Source organism: Mytilus californianus, unplaced genomic scaffold (assembly GCF_021869535.1).
Source record: "Mytilus californianus isolate M0D057914Y unplaced genomic scaffold, xbMytCali1.0.p SCAF_4, whole genome shotgun sequence".
In the NCBI taxonomy this organism is placed as follows: Eukaryota; Metazoa; Mollusca; class Bivalvia; order Mytilida; family Mytilidae; genus Mytilus; species Mytilus californianus.
In genome coordinates, this window is record NW_026262690.1 from 23,153,054 (window position 1) to 23,176,441 (window position 23,388).

A 23,388-nucleotide genomic window follows, 5' to 3' on the forward strand; every position below is an offset into this window, starting at 1 on the left:
CATGAAGTGATATATTTATTTCTCTAATTCTTCGTCAATTTATCCCTTTCTGCACCCATTGTATAAAAAAATTTAACCAACGTGTGGTTCGTTTGATCTCAGTTCTTCATTGGTTAAAATCCGATTATGACGTCGAATTTACTTGCTTTCCTCTGAATTTCCTATTGTGACGGCATGAAAAAAGGCGACAATGCCTGATGACGTCACATAGAAAGAACACATCTTTTTACAGATCATTCGAAAAGACGGAATACCTTTGCCTGCATATTGTTTGAAAATCATTAGAGAAACAGATTCCACCACCAAATCTCGTGTAATACGATATTTATCCACTCTCGACAGTTAAATTTTAAATATATAAAACGCTCGGCAAGCCTCCTGTTTTAAATTTGAAAATTTAACTGTCTCGAGTGGATAAATGTCGTATCACACTCGATGCACTGGTAGAATCTATATATATACTCCGCATGCAGATGCTACTGGAATTTTGATCCATTGAAATAAAAGTTTACAAGTGAAGGCAAATAATGTATTAATTGTTTTTTACCAAGAATATGAGTATGTATGGCCTTGATGTTACATATTTTTCAGCCATGATGGCCAACACCTTTGGACTAACTTACATGTGAAAAATCCTTTTTCGAGTTTCAAATGGGTTTCCAGAAAGATTTTACATTAAATTTACACCTCAAATAGTTGAAAATTCTGATAATACTTATTCTGTTTCAGTGGTTTTGTCCAGTTACCAATCCAATTTACGAAAAACAAATATGACAGACATAAACCAATGACAACCACTGAACTATAGGCTCCTGACTTGGGACAGGCACATAAAGAATGTGGCGGGGTTAAACATGTTTGAAGGTGCCAAACCTCCCCTAACCAGTGACAGTGGTGTAATGGCACAATTTAAAAACAAACTATAAAAATCAGCCTTCAACAAACGAGAAAGCAAACAGCCTAATTTATAACAAAATAATTTACGAAAAACATATATGACAGACTTGAACCAACGACTGAAGCACTGAACTACAGGCTCCTGACTTGGGACATATAGAATGTGGCGCATTTAACATGTTTGTGAGCGCTCAGCCCTTACCTTCCTTAACCTGGGACAGTTGTGTAACAGGACAACATAAGAACAAACTGTAAAAATCAGTTGCAATTGACTACCCCCAAAAGAACGGTAAAAGGCACAAAAGCAACCAACATAAAAAAATGACACAAAGCACCGAAATAAGTGTACTCGCTGTTACTTGTACTGAAAGAAGAAAGGGCACATCTAGTATTTTTTACTAGTAAGTGCAGCGATTCCGAACCCTTGAAATTGAGACAACTCTCCACCAGAGACCAAATGACATAGAAGTTAACAACTATAGGTAATCGTACGGCCTTCAACAGTGAGCAAAATCCATATCGCATAGGCAGCTATAAAAGGCCCCGAAATGACAATTGTAAAACAATTCAAACCAGAAAACTAACGACCTGATTTATGTATAAAACAATAAACGAAAAACAAATATGATATGCAGCAACAAACGACAACCACTGAATTACAGGCTCCTGACTTGGGACAGGCACATACATAATGTGGCGCGGTTAAACTAGTTTGCTGGGGCAAAACACTCCCCTAACCTGGGACAGTGGTGTAGCAGTACAACATTAGAACAAACTATAAAAATAAGTTGAAAAGGGCTTAACTCATCACATCGATACAAAGCAGAAAACATCTAACAAAAACACAGACCGGACGTGGCAGGGTATTTATACATCCCCACAACAAAAAAAGACACCAACTAAGAACAGATCTGAGAGTACTCTTAAGTTACTGACAGCTAGTTCAAAGTAAATAACAATTTATAAAAAAATCATGCACCTAAGACTAAAATATCAATCGGTACACATCAAATATCCAATGGATTTAGTGTAAAGACGTCATTAACAGTCAAGAGAAAAACATGACCTGATTTGCCGATTTACGAATTTACCTGAATTCGATTCATTTTTACTTGCACCGGCAGTTTGAGCGTGACACATACAATATTCATAAAGTGTAGGAGCTTTAATTTAAATCAGAAACAACAAATGTTTCGTAGCGAGTACAAATAAGTTTGTTTTTGAATAAAATCGATATGACTTAAACGCGGACTACGATGAGTACCCAAAATTAAACTGTGATGTTAACAGTAATTTGGACAAAACCTTTCGCCTGCAACAGAAACAGGAGACTATAAACGTATAGTTTACATACCCAAGAATGAAGGACACTAATGGCCGATTACCCTTATCAGCGACACCCGGGGTGCAATGTTTTTAATGATGTTCGATTAACATAGAAAGTAATGGGAAAATAAATGGGTACCCTTCATTAATTCTTCATATTATTTTTATTGATCATCTGAATTCTTATTAACACATACGACCGAATTCTACATAGATTTACCTTTCTGGTGGTATTAAAAAATCCAATTTATCTCATCTCATTGTTAGGTCTCCGATTTTTTGAAATTTCATTATCTAAATTCCCTTACTCACATCAGTAAATATCGATGAATTACCTCAAAAGAAACGAGACAGCAGTAACTAAAAAAATTGAAGCACACTTAATATGCGGAGGAAATACTATTAACACATACTGTTGAATACTCCTGTTAATAAGCTATATTTTGATGTCAGAAAAGTCCGTTTACATTAAGAAATTCTTAGGTCTCCGGCGTTTTGAAAAGTTGTCTTTGAAAAAAAATAACCAACACAAATGTAATATACGAAAACAACTTACATTAGCGAGATCATACTGTTAAATTTCGGTTATTCTTAAATAAATGAAATAATACATAATAATTTCAAATTCAAAGTGTTTACTGCGGCTATTTTTTATTGTTCAAATAGAAACGAATACAAAATAAAATTATATTTAATTATATTAAATTGTATTCGTCGGGATAACTCATCTGTTCAAAGGACATAATGGAGTTTTACTATAAGGATTCTTGTTCATGATAGTTCATAGTTCGTATAATTTCATATAATAGAGACTATAAAGATATTTTTTATTCATATTTGGTGAAACGTATTTAATGATAAATGATAAAGTATACATTTACATTTAAATAATAATAAACGATTCGCTGTTTCCAAATTTTTTTTTCACCCGTAAAACATTTTTCCATCATTTGTATTTCGATAATATTTAAAGAAAATGAAAAGGTGGTATATTAAAAAAGTTCGAAATTGATATATTGTCAAATGAATTTTATTATCAGCAGGCACCCTGTCGCTTGATTGTCTTTCCTATCTCCAATTACGATGTCTTATATATGCTCAACAGGATGCCACTGTTTGTTTTATTAGATTGAATCTGATACAATACAACTTGTGTTAATTGGTGACATATGTACACGTAATGAATGTATGCACGGTTTGTTGTGGAAGTATCATCCTGTAATGACATTACATCAATGTGGTGGAACTATTAAAACAAATTTGAGAACTCGAAAACTAATGCAAAAAATCTTTCAAATCACTCTTTTTTAGGGAATCGTGTTCCTCGCTCTTTAGTTTGACCATGGAAGTAAATTGATTAGTGTTATCTATATATGTATAGATAGTTTAATTTGCTGCTTTTATTTTTTTATTTCTTCTTTTAATTTGTCATTTTCTATATATATGTTTTTTTAATTACTTAATGGTACAATACAAAACACATGTAAGTTGTCTCTCGGTCATTTTAGAAATACACTGTTCAAAATGTTCTTGTGTGAAAAAATGTAACGCTTACAACACATTGAATGTTGGTTTCTGTTATAATGATGAATGTGTTGTCATTGTAAATGAATATTAAAAAGCCGATTGCTGAAGACCTGGTGACAAGTTTTAATCTTATGCACAGCACAAGAAGCCCTTCTTCGTTGATATTTTGGGGTTTCCTTGTATTTCAAAACACCTTTTGTCTGGTGCATATGCCACGACTCATAAAAACTAACTTATATTTATTAATTTAGTTTTGTCCGACGAATTTGTGTCCCTGATTTTTTTTAATTTAAATTTTCGATCTTTCTTGCTTTGTGGAAAAAAAATCTCAAACAAGAAAAATGTTTCCCAAGTTTTTATAATCAATTGTTCATGAACAATGTAAATTGCTTTTTTTAAAGGCGATTTATTTATTAAAGACAAACTATGAATCGCATAAATGAGCTTTGATTTAGAAACGACATCAAAAGATCAATGTAGGATAAAAAGCTTAATTCAAATAGTTGGGGGGGGGGGGGGGGTAAAAATTGCTGCAAGTTTTGTTTATTTGCCATCGATTTTACATTTATCCATATTGGTCAATCAATTTTTCCAAAATTAAGTTAAGAGGGGGTGGGGGTCAGTGAAAAAACTATGTTAATTAAGTTTGTTTATCCTACATTGAACTTTTGATGTCGTCCCTTATTGTGGTGAATTTTTATCCGAGACTTAATTCAGGCAAATTTTCTACCTTTCTTGCACTGTTGAAAATAAGGACAGAGGGACATCAGATATAAATACTGTTAGTATTAAATTGCACTGATAGCAGTTAAGAAAATTTTAGATAAGTGAAAATAAGTTGAAATATGAAAGAAAACGTTCAAATAAGAATTACACCTAAACACACATAAAAAGAGAGACCCACTATAAAAGCGCTTGCGACCTAACTCACTTCATGATGATGTCTTTAGTTACTACAATTGATAAATCTTCACTTATCAATCAGAGAGAGAGCTCTACTTAACAATATCAATTAAAATATATTTTAACTGTTGAATGACTTATTCTTCAATTATTTAGTCTTAGAATTTATATCTTTAATTTTCACCAATTGTCTAAATTTGATTTATTGAACCTTTTGTCTGCTTACGCCTTACCTAACTAAAGATGGTTGAGATATGTTAAGCCGTTTTTACATAAAACATTTAAAAAATGAAAAACATCTAGCTTGTAAGTTATTTCTTCAAAGACATATATATAGCATTATATTTTAAAGCAAACTTATTTGTCCAAGGCATAAATGAATGATTGTACTGAAATGAATGAATATATATAGCATATTGTCAGAAAGCTGGACAAACTTGTATTTGCTAGTATTAATATGTTTATAAAAACACGGCTGATATTATGTCATATAATTTCATTACTAATGGTGATTAAACTGCAATAAGCTACGGTTCGGTACCAATTTCGTCGTCAGCTCTGTTGCATAAGGACAAATGAAAATATTAAATTTCTTGGTAACAAGGATGTCATATAACCTCCTAGATGGTATTTTTTAAGATACATGAACATCAAAACTCATGAGATACGTTTTATAACTGTTTGTTAAAAAATGTCATTCAAGATCAATTAACAAAAATTATGGATTTTTTCCCTAATTTTTCAAAATAATTTCCCCTTCGCACATTGATTTATAATCTCGACGCGGTTTTGATCTCAATATCATAGTCCTTTTAAAGACCACTAACTCAAGTATCGTAATTTATAACTCCCGTGAAGACGCTAATTAATTTATAATCAGAGACATGTCTCTGTTGTATTAACAAGATTAGTAAATGCAACGACATCTATTGGAAGGAGTTAAGAGTTATCGTTAATTATCTACTGTCCAATATAAACAGATTGAGTTATCTCGCTTGGAAATGTGACATATTCTTGCACATGATCGCTTCGTGCTAATTGTACACCTGTATTTGTAAAGTAGAAAGGTTGATTGCCGGATAAAAAGATATAATCAACTGGAATAATTAGTAAAGAATTATAATGAAGAAAGAATGTAACATATTAGCGCTGTACACAAGACCTTTTACCTTCTCTTTCATTTTTTTTTGTTCATGTGAATAATCTCAACAGCATCCGAAAACATACTCCAAAACTTAAATATTAAGTGAAAACCCGTTTTCTTTAATGATTGAATGAGAGGTTCAACTTGCGCTGGAAAGATATCTGCAGGTTTCAAGGCTCCGTGTTGAAGACCATACTTTGACCTATAATGGTTTACTTTTATAAATTTTGACTTGGATGGAGAGTTGTCTCATTGGCACTCATACCACACCTTCTTATATCTACCTACCTGACGACTTTAAATACGTTGTAAAGATTGTCATAAATCTTGAGGAATACCTTCGAACTGATCAGTGCTACACCATTGAAAAGGGAGTTTACAAAGAGGACGGATAATCGGAGCCAAAGTACACAAGTGTAAATTTATGCTCTAACTTGCACGATTAAAAACAATCCAGTTAATGTTTGCCTTAAGATCAGCCGGTATAAATACCAGTTTTTAAGTTAGCCTCTATATATGATCTTGACCACCTAACTTGATGTTCAGTTATACAATTGCTGATCAAAAGTCAGTGTATATTATACCTTTGACTATCTGATTTGAAATGTCGAATTATTTCTTTTTGTCAAAAAAGACTTTGGTCATGTCAGTAGAATTTGAACAACCACTGCTGGATGAGATACAATAAATATACATTGAACATATTTCCGACGCTGGTTGATAATTAGCCGTATGAAAGCATTTCAAAATTGGAAAACCTGCTATTCTGCATCAACATGCTGGATAAACACTTGAAGGACTATCATGTTTCTATAATGAATCCTATAGTACTCAAATAGTATAAGTCCTGAATCCTTCAATAACAAAACAATCCATTATGATTTCATATTGTTTTGTATGTAGAGGAAGATATAATCTTATCCTTTTGTTTGTGAAAAGCAGATAAATCTATATGAAAACCAGCATTTTAATACATACTATAATCAATATTTCTTGAAGCCGTTTAATTTCAACATCTGTATGAGCACTCCAACCCAATGCTGAACATGAAAAACTGCACTAGCCATCAACAATTTTCCCAATTAAAAGTTTCAGTATAATATTGATATTTTCTGCACCCTCCTCTATAAAATTACCTCCATTCTTCTTTCTACAAAGTCCATTAAATCAAACCAAAACGCCTTTTTTCATCATCCCATCAAAAGAGAGGCGAAAGATACCAAAGGGACATTCAAACTCATAAGTCGAAAATAAACCGACAACGCAACCAAAGAAAAAAAATTTGGGAAAAAATCAACTGCAATAATTTGCCCCCTCTTGCGACCTATCATTTGTGCCACAAAAAAAAACCATAATGATATGATTTCAAAACACCCACACATATTCATTGAATTTGCTCGAGATCCAAAGTTCGGAAAAACCAAAAAAATATAAAATGTTTGTGAACTTAAAAGCCAAAATGGGCATGAACAAAGCAGCAAAAACAAATGTGGTGCAATAAAGATTAAGTGACTACATATAGAAGCATGTATTGTAATCACTCTAATGAGTGAAGATTTGAATGTGCGGATTCCACCAATAACCAATTGATAACCTGTGACTTAATAATAATGCTTTTTAAAATGTTATCTCCATCTGAGAAGTCCGTGATTCGGAACTAACATTTTTTTTAACATATTATTCTTAAATTCTCCGTGTATACATATAGAAATTGTTATGAAATTCAGGTTCCAGCCTCCTGGTAAAGTTTACCTTGAGTGGATGTAACTACTAGTATTCCTTTTGGGTGCCTTTTGATCATATTACCTCTAGAATATTCAAGTATTTATACATCTTTGGTTTTCCAATTTTGGGGTTTGAGCGTTCCTGTTGAAGGTAAATCAAGAAAAACGCTTCTGACTCAACAATTTATTATTTGTTATGTTCATTTATAACTAATTAATGTACAGTATGCGAGGCTCCATGTATGTAAAGGGGTTCTTACAACAACTTTTCAGTATGAGAGGCGTCCGTTCGGATATGCAGAATATATATATAGATAACTACGTCCGGTTGGCGACGTCATAAAACACCCCTTAACTGGTAGTATGGTTTGAGATGTATGAAATTGTTTGCGGCTGTCTGCATACCAGAGCCCTTACAAAAACTCTTACTGAGTGCCCAGGTACATGGGATATATATATATATATATATCTATATATATATAAATTGCGGTTTTTATCCAACGCAATCATAGGTTTGAACGTTGTTTTCAATTTAGACTTGTTTATATTTTTTCGTTTGGGCTTGTAATATATTTGCCTTCGGGTTTATATGATCCGTTCATCCTATTTCGACTCTTTCAAAATTCAAGAGTCGATCCTAAATTGAGGTAAATTATATGGCCTTCCAAATACCGTTTCGATTCCTAATATCACTGAAGAGACATTAATTGTCGAAATCCGGATATGGTGTACAAATTTTTGCACCTCATGTTTGCGGTATACCATCTTTTCCGCAAGTTTATTGTTTTCTAGTTGGTAATAAATTATTATAAGATCCATTTTATTACATCTGGTGATCCGTTTATTTGGCAATCGCCAAAGGCAGTCAGCAGGGTTTAAGAACATCAGTTGTTCGACCTGCTAGTCAAATGCGTTTTGTTAAAATATACTTTTTCACTTTTTTGGTCTTTTGGAAAATTTTGTTTGTGCTGTTTTAAGACCCCTCTACCGAGAAATTTGTTTTGCATGCACACGTATAAAAATAGCGGTTTTTATCCAACGCAATCATAGGTTTGAACGTTGTTTTCAATTTAGACTTGTATATAAAAACCGCAATTTTTATACGTGTGCATGCAAAACAAATTTCTTGGTAGAGGGGTCTAAATACAGCACAAACAACATTTATATATACACGATCACACGTGTATGGTTAGATCCCCCTAGAGTAGCCATGTTTCGGATTTTAATGTAGCGTTCATTTCTCTGAACTAGTATGTATACATTATTGTTTAGGGGCTAGCTGTGGAATTTTCCGCTGCGTTGAACACCCATTGGTAGCCTTGATCGGGTTCATTCATTTTTTTAATTTTATAATTATTCCTCAGTTATTCGTACACTGATAATTCTCTGCTTCAAACGAAAGATTAACTTCTCTGATTTAATTAAAAATCAAACGATTTGAATATTTCATAGCAGTTGAACCATTCTTTGCTTACATTTATTTTTCATATTTTGTCATTTTTATATTGACGTGTCTTGATATCAATATCCGTCTGGCAATATTTCTACATTTTACGTTCTTTGCAAATCATTGGAAATCTTGTAAGCATTTTAGTTACCAAAATTTCACAAAGGAATGCGGCTAAGTCCAACATTGTTAATATTAGAAGCATAAAAAATCTTGACCTTCAAAAAGGGTTACCCTTAATCTATCTTAAAATTTTCATACTTAAATCAACGAGGTGAGAAAAAGGATTTGAAAATGGTATCTAGCGAAAACATGTTATTTTCGTTGTTTTGTCAAATACTATACTTATTATTGAAATATAACATAAAACAAATCAGAGGTCATGCACTGTGGTGTTCAGTACTCTCAATTTGCCCTTGTTATTGAAATACAACATATATAAACGAATAAAAGGTCATGCACTGTACTATCTAGGAGGAAGCCATGACATAAATACCAACAACAACCATACTGATAACATATTGACGTCTATGAATCAAAGGAATCCGGATTTATACACCTTAGTTCTATAGACATTCATATTTCACGAATGAATGATACTTTTATCTATAAATAGTATAAATAGTAACCCCGACCAAGGGAAAAGCCATATGTTTCTTTGATAAGACACACTGAACTTTCAACAATCTCACTTCACGAAAGAGACTATCGAGATGAAGTCAATAATTTCCGTTGCTCTTGGACTGACCCTATTGGGTCTACTTAAGGCCACACCACTACCAGAGGTATTTTAGATATTTTCAAATAACGTTCTTTTTCACTGTTTTGGTCTTTTGCGTTGTGAAATAAAAAAAGATTATACAAAGACGGGACATTTATTTTTAACTTGACTGAATAAATGCTTCACATTTTCAGGCACTAAGATAACGCGTGGGAAAATGTTCGTAAAACGGTTGTAAAAGTTAGGTAATTCGAAAATACTAATGAAAAGACACAAAGAAAATGCGGAATAGTCAAAGAATCTACAGACTTGATAAAAAGACATGTTTAAGATAGGGTTAGAGAACAGAATACATAAATATATAAAACAAAAGATTATATCTGACCCCAAATTGAACAATACTCATGGTGTATAATTGAATATCAGATTCCTAATTATGCTTATATAAAACATTCACTGTAATTATTGTTTGTTCGTATTTCAGGTCCAAGTGGAACTTCTTGGTAACGTAGTTTTTACTCTTTTAACACGGAGAAAAAAACAATATAGATACACTCGTACTGATTTGTAAAATATCTTTTCCTTGGAATTTCGAAAAGTGAGACCATGTACGGGGCGCCGAACGGGACTCTTGTGGTTTTGTACTCGAAATTCAATTTTGTACGGACGAAAGTGAAATTTGTTCAACAAAAATCAGTTCAGTTTAACAAAATTTGTAGCATACTACAAATTTAAATTTTGTCATACAAAATTATCTTTCAGTGGACAAAAGTTACTTTTGTCATGACAAAATTTATTTTTGTATCATAGACTCTACTTTTGTTACCTAATTTAAAAATTGGGCGACAAAAGTCAATTTTGTATGCAAATTAGTTCAGTTTGGATTCTGTGAACTAATTTGCATACAAAACTGAGATTATGTCACAAAATTCAATTTTGTGTTTATTTTTGTGTAGACAAAATTCAGTTTTGTTAAACAGAAGTGAATATTTAACAAAAGTCAATTTTGTGTCACAAAAGTCATAAAAAAAATCACAGGATGCTAATTTAATCAACATGTTAATTGCGCACAAATTCAATTTTGTCTCACAAAATTGACTTTTGTGTTTTAATTTCCATATCAGGTAACAAAAGTCAATTTTGTATGCAAATAAGTTTATATTTGCATACCTATTTTGTCATGACAAAAATGAATTTTGTCTACAAAAAAAAATGTTGTCATTACAAAATTGAAGTTCTCATAAAACAAGTCTCTATCACATAGTTTTGTAAGACAAAAATGATTTTGATATGACAGAATTGAATTTTGTGTACACAAAATTGATTTTGATTACAAAAAGTTCAAGTCCCATTCGGCGCCCCGTACCATGTCCCAAAATGATTATTTACTTTTAATTGATAAGCATTCTAGAAATATAAAATATATGTTTTGATTGTTTACACAACTTAAGTCTCTTAGATTTTCGTAATTACCACAGTATTGTATATATTTTTTTTCATTTTGGCATACATGTATTTCATTCAACAATTCATTGTTATCTTTTTTCCAGAAAGCCCTGTAGACAATCCAGAAGAAACTGAAGGTAATGTTAATGTACGGTTTAAGTTCTAAAACTAGCAAAAGACCAATAAAACACTGACTAATTCAGTACTATACCTGGTTTTGTACGATTTGCCATGCTGAAAGTAAATATAAAGAAAATGTGGTATAATTGCCAATGAGACAACTCTCCACCAGAGACTAAATGACATACAATTTAACAACTATAGACCACCGTACGGCCTTCAACAATGAGCAAAATCCATCTTAAAAAGCTATATTAGGATAGCAATGCAAAATTCAACACATACTTCTGAAATCTAAAAATAAGGAATCTTGAAATTACTTTTATTTCATATACTATATTTTTGTAAAAAAAAAAGGCAAGCTAAAATATAGTTACTATTAGAATTACATCATTTAGTAATACATTTACAATCTGCCTTTATTTTATATTTTAGGTTTCTTTGAAGGTGATATAGAACTAGATGGAGAGGTTTGTTACTCAAATGTTAAAGGAATTCTTTATCTTTTACCTCCAGGAATGAGACAGTTGAAAAAAAACGTCAATGAGACAATGTATATTTAACAGGAGAGAAATTAATTTAACATTATTGTTTAATCACCGGAAAAATCATCATTCCATATAGTTAGGGTACAAATATATGTGTTCATAGATTAATTTCTTTTTAAATTAAATTGATTTAACAAATGTAACGATGCAGAATTTTGACTTACCCACTTCGCTATTCCGTGTGTTTATTAGAGGTTATTTTTTTTATTGACAAACACGAATAAAAAAGTACCAATGTTTCAAAAAACTATCTTTAACTGTTCATTTTTTTTCACAATTCGTAATTATGCTACTGTTTGACGTTTTCAGACTAGAAATGCAGTAAATACTCATTATTACCGAAGTGCTACATGGCCTAATGGTATTGTTCCATACCAAATTGACTCACACTATTGTAAGTTGCTGGTTTGTTTTAGTCTATTTTTACATCTTAAAACTGGTGTGAAGTGTAAAGGTGCCCAAAAGGTACAGTTTAAGGACATTGGTGCGTGATTGTGTGTATGAATAAAAGGAGACAGTAACCAAACAACACAAAATATTAACAGACATCTATAATACGGTCATCAACAATAAACAAGTGTTTATGAATGCTATATGTCAAGCTATAAATCGCATCTAGTAGGAAAAGTTATGAATACTTGTAAATCAAACTAAACAATATCTGCATTAATCACCAAATTCCCTAAATGATGAAAATATTTTTGAATACTGACGAGATTTGGTCACGAGTTAGCCAGATCAGAGTTGTTCTAGAAATGGGTGTTGTATCCAAGAGCAGGAATTGTGTATTACAATTAGACGATAATGCCTATCTAACCCTATCTATGCTAAATGAGGCATATACAAGAAACCTTTCGTCGGCTCGGGGTATCGACAACTTATAAACATAAGCGTATCTATGTTATTTACAATGATATAATGTGTACAAATGAGGCCTATTCTAGAGACCTTTCGTCGGTTCGGGGTTATCGACAACGTATAAACATAAGCGTGTCTATGATAATTACAATGATATAGTGTGTACAAATGCGGCCTATTCTACCGGCTCGGGGTATCGACAAATTATACACATAAGCGTATTTATGCTATTTATAATGCTATTGTGTTTACAAATGAGACATATACTAGAGACCTTTCGTCAGCTCGGGAGTATCGACAACGTGACGGCGTGCACAATGCTGAGTCCACAAACGTTAAAATGTTTAATACACGGCTTAATTCGGAGCATGAATACATTTTTAATCATAGTCACAAAGAAGTGAAATTGGACCTTAACTAAATAAATACAGATATATTTAAAGTATTTCAAACTTTATTGTCTCATTTTTTAAACTTTTATTTGACTGTTCACTCATCAAGGCAGCGCAGTATACTTCTGTGGAGGGAATTGTCAATATGAATTGTTCCATAGTCACCAAGTTCAAGTTCCGCCAACATATATACACTACAGAAAGCGCAGGAACTATAGCGGGAATACGTTTTATGAGTTTTTGTTCAAGTGGATTGTCGTTTACCATGCCAAAATAATATCCATGCATTACTTTTGTTCCGGGTAGATAGGCAATCCCCCATTTGTCCGTTGACTGTTTGCGTAGAACAGTCGTCTGTTTGTTGGCTTTTCCTAAATAATAAGGCTGATTAACATCGTCTGCTTTAACAGCAAAAACTGTGCCGATAGAAATAAGGTCGTAGAGTTGTTCAATTTCATCCGCGATTTCTTCATCTTCTGATTCCTGATCAGCGTTTTCTTTAATCATTTTTAAAATTGAGAAGTTACCAATTTGATCAACATTCAAGCAATCGTTGTAATCTGTGTTTAACCAATTTTCACACGTGTAGCAGGACAGCTTTCTAATTTCTACTGTTGCTGATTTCGAAGAACATACCTGGTGAATTTTTCTGTTCTCTTTTACGGGTTTGAAATATCGATCACGGTTTCGATTAATCGTATCTATGTATCGAAAAATCCTACGTGAACATTTCGAATCCTCAGCAGTTTTGCAAAGATTTTCTGATGCAAAGTCATATAAATCTCGTGCACTTTGTATCACACGCTGCCCACGGATGATAGACAAGTCGGCTTGCTTTTTGATAAAACCACCGGCTGCATCTTGAGGTCCACGAGCATGTGAAGTTTCAAAAAAATTCCTAACAATTTTGTCATATCCTAAATCGGAACATCCATAATTGATATCTCCTATGCAGTGACGACTTTTATACTGGGCACTACACCCGTCGGTAAACACGTGCATGACAGACACATCGCATGATATCGATATTAAGTAATCACGAATTAACTTCTGAACCTCATGTGTAAAATGGTGATCATGCTTCTGGTCCGGACTGATTACAAGAAAATGTTCTGTAATAATGTTTGGGTAATTTTCATTACTATCTATTCCGTCATGTAATCCAAAATCGCGTGTCTATGTAAAATTGCCACATGAATAGAAACTTCTTGTTTTTGGAAAAGACTGGATTTCACACTGTTCTGTGCATTTATAGTTTTCGGAGAAATCATGGATTGCAACACAATGCGTGACTAGTAAATTGTTAATCAAAGTTTTCATTTGTTTTGACTGCCAGTAAGCTCTAAATTAGTGGGAATAAAAATTCGCAAGTAATAGTTTCATATAATCAAACATGCCACATGACTAAGAGCTTTTCTTTACAAGAACAAGCTTTCTAACAACTTTGTCTCCTTTTATTTTTACATTTTGATATTCATACCGTTCCCATGAGGCCTCGACCGCTCCTTTTTTGTCCAATTCCTCTGGTAAAAAGTCAAGTTTGTCAACACCACACTCCGTACATTCCCGATTTAAACTAGACATTTTATGTTGGTGGGTATTGGCAGATCGGGGACATAATGTTGCATCAACAAGTTCATGTAAGGAGCCATAAACAGAAAACGAACAATTTTCTTTCGATATTGCTTGCATGACTTAAACAGACTTTTCATCTCAACATGTTGCCGACAACAACATGTAAGTTTATCTTTGTGAGTAGCCGGACGAACGTAATAAGGCTTACATTTTTCAAAAGCACGCTAAAAATAGTTGGTTCTTAATGTGTTTTTGCATATATACGTTTAACATTGTATTAAATGGCATCAATTAGTATGGCGAATATTTCTCTCTTTATTTGTATAGCATCATCAGTAAGAAACACATACTTACAAGCCATGAAGGAAATTGAAGAAGATACAAAAGTACATGGAAAAACATGTGTAAAATTTGTGCCCAAAACAAGTCATCACCACGATTACATATATATTTTACCACAGACTGGGTGAGTGATAGCACATCAATCCATTTCAGAAAATAGAAAATACCTCATGAAAGTAGTATTTTAAAACGTCATTAGACATGATATTGGAATGTTAAGAGTAGCCGTTCATTTTGTTATTATTTGAACCGTAACTATTCACGGAATACGACATGAAAGCAGGTATCATTTTCTCAATCTCTACAAATCACCAGGCTGATTTGCATTCGCATGAAAATTCTTTAATGTTAATGACTACTTTTAATTTGTAAAGATAATTTGTTATTCAAATTCGTATATTTTAGGTGTCACTCTCCGGTCGGTCATCACACTGGCAGAGGTCTGGTATCTTTAGGACATGGGTGTGAAAGGCAAGGAACTGCTATGCACGAATTTTTACATGTTCTAGGATTCTGGCATGAACAAAACCGATATGACAGAGATAAATATGTAACAATCAATTTAAGTAATGTTGTATCAGGTAATTATCTGAATATATTGTCTGGCATCGTAACATTAAAATGACAAAGTAAACATCATGTTTTACAATGATGCTTCTATGTTAATATTGCTTTAATTTATTGGTTTTCTAACATCACAGCCACTTTGTGTGAGATTGATAAAAAAAATGATTATCTCGTAATTACGAGATAGTTTTCTCGTTATTACGCGATAATTATCTCGTAATGACGCGATAATTATCTCGTTATTACGAATTAAAAAATGATTATCTCGTAATTACGAGTAAAAAAATGATTATCTCGTAACTACGCGATAGTTTTCTCGTAATTACGCGATAATTATCTCGTAATTACGCGATAGTTTTCTCGTAATTACGAGATAAATATTTTTTTTTTTGTGACCCTAATTGGCTTTCGTACTTTCGTATGATTGTAATAATAATAATAATAATAATAATAATTAACATATATGATTTTTTTTTCTGATGTTTGCTTACACATGTAGAAGTTTCATAAATGTAGGCTAAGGGGGCTTTTAAGAATGATAATCATTGTTTAATATATAAAATAAGAAAATAATGTTTATATTTTCAGCACAACATAAAGACTTCAAAATCCACACAACACATGATATGACAACTTTTGGTGAACCGTACGATTTTGGATCTATCATGCACTACGGACCATACTCATTCGCTATCGACAAATCAAAACCAACAATCATACCAAAACATTCACCAGGTGCAATTATGGGTCAGAGGTTAGCTCTTTCAAGAGAAGATGTAGACAAAATACAAAAACTTTACAATTGTGGTCAAGGTAAACATGTATTTAATATATATATATAGGTCACTAGCCTATCCATTATTGTATAAAGAACGGAATTTCAGTGAACTATAACGACCACTGAGTACTATCCAGAACTGCGATATGATACCATAAATGTTCGAAATACTAAGTATTTTCTACCTCAGGAATATATTACCTTAGCTGTAGTTGGCAAAACCTTTCGGAATGTTAGGTTATCAATGCTCTTCAACTTCGTACTTTATTTGACCTTTTTAATTTTTTTATTCGAGCGTCACTGATGAGTCGTTTGTAGGCGAAACACAGGTATAGCCTACAAAATCATAAACCTGGTATATTTGATGAGTTTTTTTTCCGTAATACAAAAAAAAAGGAAGAGTTCTCGTACTTGCAACAATTGGAATTATTATTATAACCAAAATCACCAAACGATATAGAGTTATTTCATTAACATTTATTATTCTGTTTCAGATCTTACTCATATTGCTACTCCAGTAGAACCAAGTAAGGCAAACATTTAATGCATTTATTTATTTGTATACGTTCATACATCAACGAATGTCTATTTTATTTTTTTTGTATCTACTTGGTAATAATTGCCAGTGATTATTTGGCGACTTGAACACTTTCATAAAAAGGCGAGACAAGATCACAGTCAAAGAAAAAATGTCAATGACAAACAGTCCACTGAAAGACAGCACAGAAAAAACCTAGTGGAATACTGTAAATTTAGAAATTATTGCGTACATTTATTATTCGCTTCGCATTAATAAAAACCTCACTATAATTTGTAAACTTACAGTAACCATACTTAATAGCCAACACATATAACACCACGAATGGTCCATCAGCTCCAGTTAAATAATTGGCACTAGTGATATAATATTAAATTCTGAAACTAGAAGAACTGAAAATACGATTAAGCTGAATAGGGTCGTATGTGATTTATACATTTAACATTATCATATCTGAGACGGTTGTTTCATTATAAGCATCAATCATTTTTCGTGAAAATACTGCTGCTGCAGGTTTTTTGCTTTTTTTGCAGTGAAAACATCTAGTAAATTCGGGTCGCAGCCGGTCTTACACTGATATATACTATTTTTTTTTTGCAACTGGTCAGTACTATAATTTAAAATATAGTAAAACTATTGAAACAGATTTCTACAGATGAGCTTAACTTATGCTATCTCAGTTCTACATGAACACTTTTGGTTCCAACGCCAGATGTATTTTTTAATAGCTAGCACTTCATAAAATCAAAACAGTGTTTGTAAGAAAATAATTTAACACTTTTATTACTTTGAGTATAAAAACATTACACAGCAATAGAATGGTAAAATATTATCCACATGCTTATTTAGTTATCTGGTTACTGTTTTCAGTCTCGTTTTTTCCTTTCTATATATGTTAATAGTTGTTGATTTGCGTTACAGCTCATCTCGTTGAATGTGACTTTGAACATGGTATTACAAGTGGTAAATGTAATCTCGAACAGTTACATGATGACCAATTCGACTGGACATTGAAAACTGGTCCATCTGGAGTCAGTGGATCTGGTCCTTTGGCTGACCATACAAACGGCGCAGGTAGGATCAAACGATAAGCTTATCTTGTTTACAATTTTCAATATAAATTTTCACATTTTGACCAGCTGTTGAGAACTTAAAAATGTTCACAAGGTAAATCGCGGTTAACTTTGATAAGAATATAGCAGGGCATTGACTCTCTTTTGTATACCTTTTTGCTCGGGTTTTATTTACATTTGTACATGAGTTACCCTCTTTTAGATAAGCATGTAAAAAGTGTACTCGATTTGACATAAGATATTTTTAATTCTATATTTTTTGGACAGGACACTACCTTTTGGCCGATGCTCGCCATCACCATAACAAGAAAACAAGGATTCAAACTACAACACTACCGTCCGGTGTAAACTGTATTGAATTCAGTTATTTTGTTCATGGTAGCCAGGTGAAAACTTTTTTGATTCGCGCAGAAGCTCCCAGAATTCACCACACTATTAAGCAATGGAGTGGAAGCCAGACAAATGGCTGGATGACACAAAGAATCAATATGAATGTACCTTTATCTTGGAAGGTGAGTCGTCAGTTTTGACGTTTGTACAGTTCTTCAAATAGGTAGGAATTTTACTCATACATTTGCGTGCGTAATATTTTTCTCAAGTAAAAACGAACATTTTTATTAAAAACATTTTTATTTTGAAAATTTGCCAAATTTGATAAACTTGTTTATGTTATTTTTGAATAACCAATATATCTCCTCACTTTCAACATAGTACTTTAAACGTAAAAATGATATAAACACATTAAATGGTGAGAGAAGCATTGCGTTAAGTGGAAATGTTAACATTTTATCATGTCGTGGCCTTTTATAGCTGACTATACGGTAAAGGGTTTTGTCATGGTTATGTCTGTTAAGTCTTTTACGATACAAAAAAGTTTGATGAAATTAGGTCCCATAAATTTTCTCTTTACATTTAAAAGTGGAATAAATCTAAATTTGCCATTTCTACAATTTTCTTCTGATCTATTTTAACTCGCTTACTCGTCGAAGTTTGAGTATAGCCAAATCACAGATTAATATTTTAATTAGATATTACATTTATATATATATATATAATCTATCTACGCCCTGATGAAACCTGTACAGCCGGTCGTTTTTGCTTGCTCCGAAAACTTCATAAAGAAGGAATTCCGGGAAGACCGATAGTATCTGCCAATGGCCACCCAACCGAAAAAATATCTGAATTCGTTGATTAGCATCTTAGACCACATGTTAGAACAATGCCATGCTACATTCAAGATACAGCAGATTATTTGAAGAAAATTGATTCATAAAATCCCTTACCAAACAACACAATTTTGGTATCGATGGATGTGTGTTCTTCATACACTAATATTCCGAAGAATGAAGGAGAAGCCGCTTGTGAAAAGAAATGGAATAATCGTAAGGATTAACATCACCCAACCGACTGTCTGGTTCAGTTGCTGAAACTAGTGCTCAAAAACAACAATTTTGTATTCAAAAACCAGCACTACTTGCAGATTGACGGTACCAGTATGGGAACCAAAATGACACCTTCTTTTCATAGGGAATCTCAAAGAACGCATCGATCCTTTCGAGTGTGCCATACAAACCCTGTCTTGGCTCCGTTATATTGATGACATCGACATCAAATATAATGAAACCGTAGAACATCTACAAGATTTTCTAGATCTTTGTAATAACTTTCATCAATCTATAAAGTTCACATCTGAAGTTTCAAATGAGAAAATTGCGTTTCTCGACACCACCATAAATTTAGAAAACGGAGTCATGACAACCGACCTTCACACAAGGAAAACTGACAAACACCAATTTCTCTCTCCGAAGAGTTGTCACCCAAAACACTGTTCCCGAAGCATTCCGTATAGTCAAGCTATCAGGTTAAAGCGGATTTGCTCATCGGAATCAAAATTAAACCACCGTTTGGGACAACTCAGACAGCAACTTAAATCAAGAGGTTATAAGAACAAAAACATTTCAGAAGCTTTCGACAAAGCAAAAGAAAAAGACCGAACAAACCTACTTGAATACAAAGAAAAGACGGCCCAAACAAATAAAATTCCGTTTGTTGTCAGCTTTCATCCTGACTTGACAAATCTTTCATCTATTGTCCACAAACACTGGGGTCTTATTGAAAATGATTCTTTCTTAAAAGAGTTTTTTCCATCACCTCCCGTCATGGCTTACCGCAGACCCAAAAACCTCAAAGATATTCTAGCTACATCTAAAGTATCTAAACAAGAGACATCGAAAATAGGAGGTTATAAATCATGTGGAAGAGGCAACTGTAAGTGCTGCAAAGTCGCCAACATCGAAACCCAATTCGTCAGCACAGTCACAACAAATAAATACAACATATTTATAACATCCAATTGCAAAAGGCAAAATTGTATTTATATTCTAACGTGTGGAACTTGCAAGGTGCAATATGTTTGTGAAACAGAAACACCATTCAATATCCGACTGAATAACCATCGGTCATTTTATACAAAAGAAAGAAACTGCCCAATCACAAGACATCTTTTAAGAGAAGGGCATGATTTTGAAAACGTCACATTTCAAATCATTGAGAAAAACCAAGGGAGACTTAAGAGAGAGAGAGAGAGAGAGAGTTTGGATGCACCAGTTACGGACTCTTGAACCTGATGGACTCAATGAGAGAGACGAGAGAAGATTAAAAAATAAATCAAAACAATAATCTTGAAATTCGTACAATTTATACATCAATAAATATGTTAAACTTTTATTCCAACTGCGTGTTGTTTAAGCTAAAAAATATTTTTGTCATGTATCCGATATCACCTTGATAGATGCACACGCTGATGAAGCTAGTTTGTCTAGCGAAATATTGCGTATTTCTATTTAAAATCTAATAGAACTTTTCAATTTATCAATTAGCGTGTGTAAGTTATATTCTTAGACATTTATATTATAATTTTAATTTAGTAACTGTATCAGTTTATTTTCACAAGCTGGTCCACGCCTAAATAGATTGAATGTTGAATGTTGCTATTTTAAGACATTATATATATATAAAGGTGTGAGTTCAAATCCCGTTGAGGGACAAACATTTGTCAGCATAAAAATCTAATTCTAACACCGTTGGGTTTAATTTTCAGAATTATATCACTTTTTTGGTCTTTTGGAAAATGTTGTTTGTGCCATTTTTAGACCCCTCTACCAAGAAATTTGTTTTGCATGCACACGTATAAAAATTGCGGTTTTTACCCAACACAATCATAGGTTTGAACACTGTTTAGACTTGTTTATATTTTTTCGTTTGGGCTTGTATTATATTTGCCTTCGGGTTTATTTAATCCGTTCATCCTATTTCGACTCTTCAAAATTCAAGAGTCTATCCTAAATTGAGGTAAAGTATATGGCCTTCCAAATACCGTTTCGATTCCTAACATCACTGAAGAGATATTAATTGTCGAAATCCGGATATGGTGTACCAATTTTTGCACCTCATGTTTGCGGTATACCATCTTTTCCGCAAGTTTATTGTTTTCTGTTTGGTATTATATTAATAATTAAGATCCATTTTGTTACATCTGGTGATCCGTTTATTTGGCAATCGCCATGGCAGTCAGCAGGGTTTAAGAACATCCGTTGTTCGACTTGTTAGTCAAATACGTTTTGTTAAAATATACTTTTTCACTATTTTGGTCTTTTGGAAAATGTTGTTTGTGCTGTATTTAGACCACTCTACCAACAACTTAGTTTTGCATGAACACGTATAAAAATTTCGGTTTTTTATCCAACGCAATCATAGGTTTGAACGTTGTTTTCAAGTTAGACTTGTATATATATATATAATTTTTTTAAAAAATTAAATTTGCACATTTCCATTTTAGCTTGTATTTGAGGCAGATATTGGCAGTGGAGATAGAAGTATGATGGCCATTGACGATTTAAAAGTTTACCATGGTCACTGTGTTTAATATTATGTTAATATTTATGTGTCAAAACTTAGTTTGTTTTATAATTTATGTTATGAAACATATTTACATGGACATGTTTTGTGGTTGTTTATCAATATTTGAACAAAAGCGCACACTCTGAAATGTGTCACCTGTTTACTAACCTTGATTAATTTAATGACAGTCTTAAAATTAAAGGTTTTACTACAAGTATTACATGAACTTAACATTATCATTGATCGATGACAATAAGGTCAAGGTCAGATAAACCGTTGCAGACAGACATGTACACCTTAAATCATTCCACACACCAAATATAGTTGACCTTTTGCTTGTATTATCAAAGAAACAAACCAAACCATGCAAACTTAACATTGACCAGTGAACCATGAAAATGAGGTCAAGGTCAAATGAATCATGCCATACAGACCTGTACACCTTACAATCATTCCATTTACCAAATATAGTTGATACTACAGAAACCTAACATTGAGTCCAATAAAACATGATGATGAGGTCAAGGACAAATGATAGCTGCCAGATAAACATGCACACCTTACAATCATTTCATACACCAAATATAGTTGACCTATTGCTTATAGTATTGGAAAAACAGACCAAAACACAAAAACTTAACATTGACCAATGAACCATGAAAATGAAGTCTAGCTCAGATGAAACCTGCCAGACTGACGTGTACCTCTTACAATCATTCCATACACCAAATATAGTTGATCTATTACTTATAGTATCTGAGAAGAGGACCAAACTGTAGAAACTTTACATTGACGTATGAACCATGACAATGAGGTCAAGGACAAATGATAGCTGCCAGATAAACATGCACACCTTACAATCATTTCATACACCAAATATAGTTGACCTATTGCTTATAGTATAGGAAAACAGACCAAAACACAAAAACTTAACATTGACCAATGAACCATGAAAATGAAGTCTAGCTCAGATGAAACCTGCCAGACTGACGTGTACCTCTTACAATCATTCCATACACCAAATATAGTTGATCTATTACTTATAGTATCTGAGAAGAGGACCAAACTGTAGAAACTTTACATTGACGTATGAACCATGACAATGAGGTCAAGGACAAATGATAGCTGCCAGATAAACATGCACACCTTACAATCATTTCATACACCAAATATAGTTGACCTATTGCTTATAGTATAGGAAAACAGACCAAAACACAAAAACTTAACATTGACCAATAAACCATGAAAATGAAATCTAGCTCAGATGAAACCTGCCAGACTGACGTGTACCTCTTGCAATCATTCCATACACCAAGTATAGGTGATCTATTACTTATAGTATCTGAGAAGAGGACCAAACTGCAGAAACTTAACACTGACCAACGAACCATGAAAATGAGGTTAAGGACAAATTATACCTGCCAGACAGACATGCACACCTTACAATCATTTCATACGTCAAATATAGTTGACCTATTGCTTATAGCATTTGAAAAACAGACCAAAACACAAAAACTTAATTAACATTGACCAATGAACCATGAAAATAAGGTCAAGGTCAG

At 32.9% G+C, this 23,388-nt stretch overlaps 1 protein-coding gene across 1 annotated transcript; it reads left to right on the forward strand.

Moving 5' to 3' along the window:
• The first annotated feature begins 9,646 nt into the window (after positions 1-9,646).
• On the forward strand, positions 9,647-22,043 carry LOC127737723 (hatching enzyme 1.2-like). Its single transcript, XM_052248584.1, has 12 exons — positions 9,647-9,753; positions 10,174-10,192; positions 11,240-11,272; positions 11,691-11,725; positions 12,113-12,197; positions 14,956-15,094; positions 15,376-15,551; positions 16,126-16,350; positions 16,810-16,842; positions 17,775-17,927; positions 18,194-18,438; positions 21,765-22,043. The coding sequence occupies exons 1-12, from the start codon at positions 9,682-9,684 to the stop codon at positions 21,849-21,851; spliced, it is 1,302 nt and encodes a 433-aa protein (XP_052104544.1). The 5' UTR covers positions 9,647-9,681; the 3' UTR covers positions 21,852-22,043.
• Positions 22,044-23,388: the final 1,345 nt, after the last annotated feature.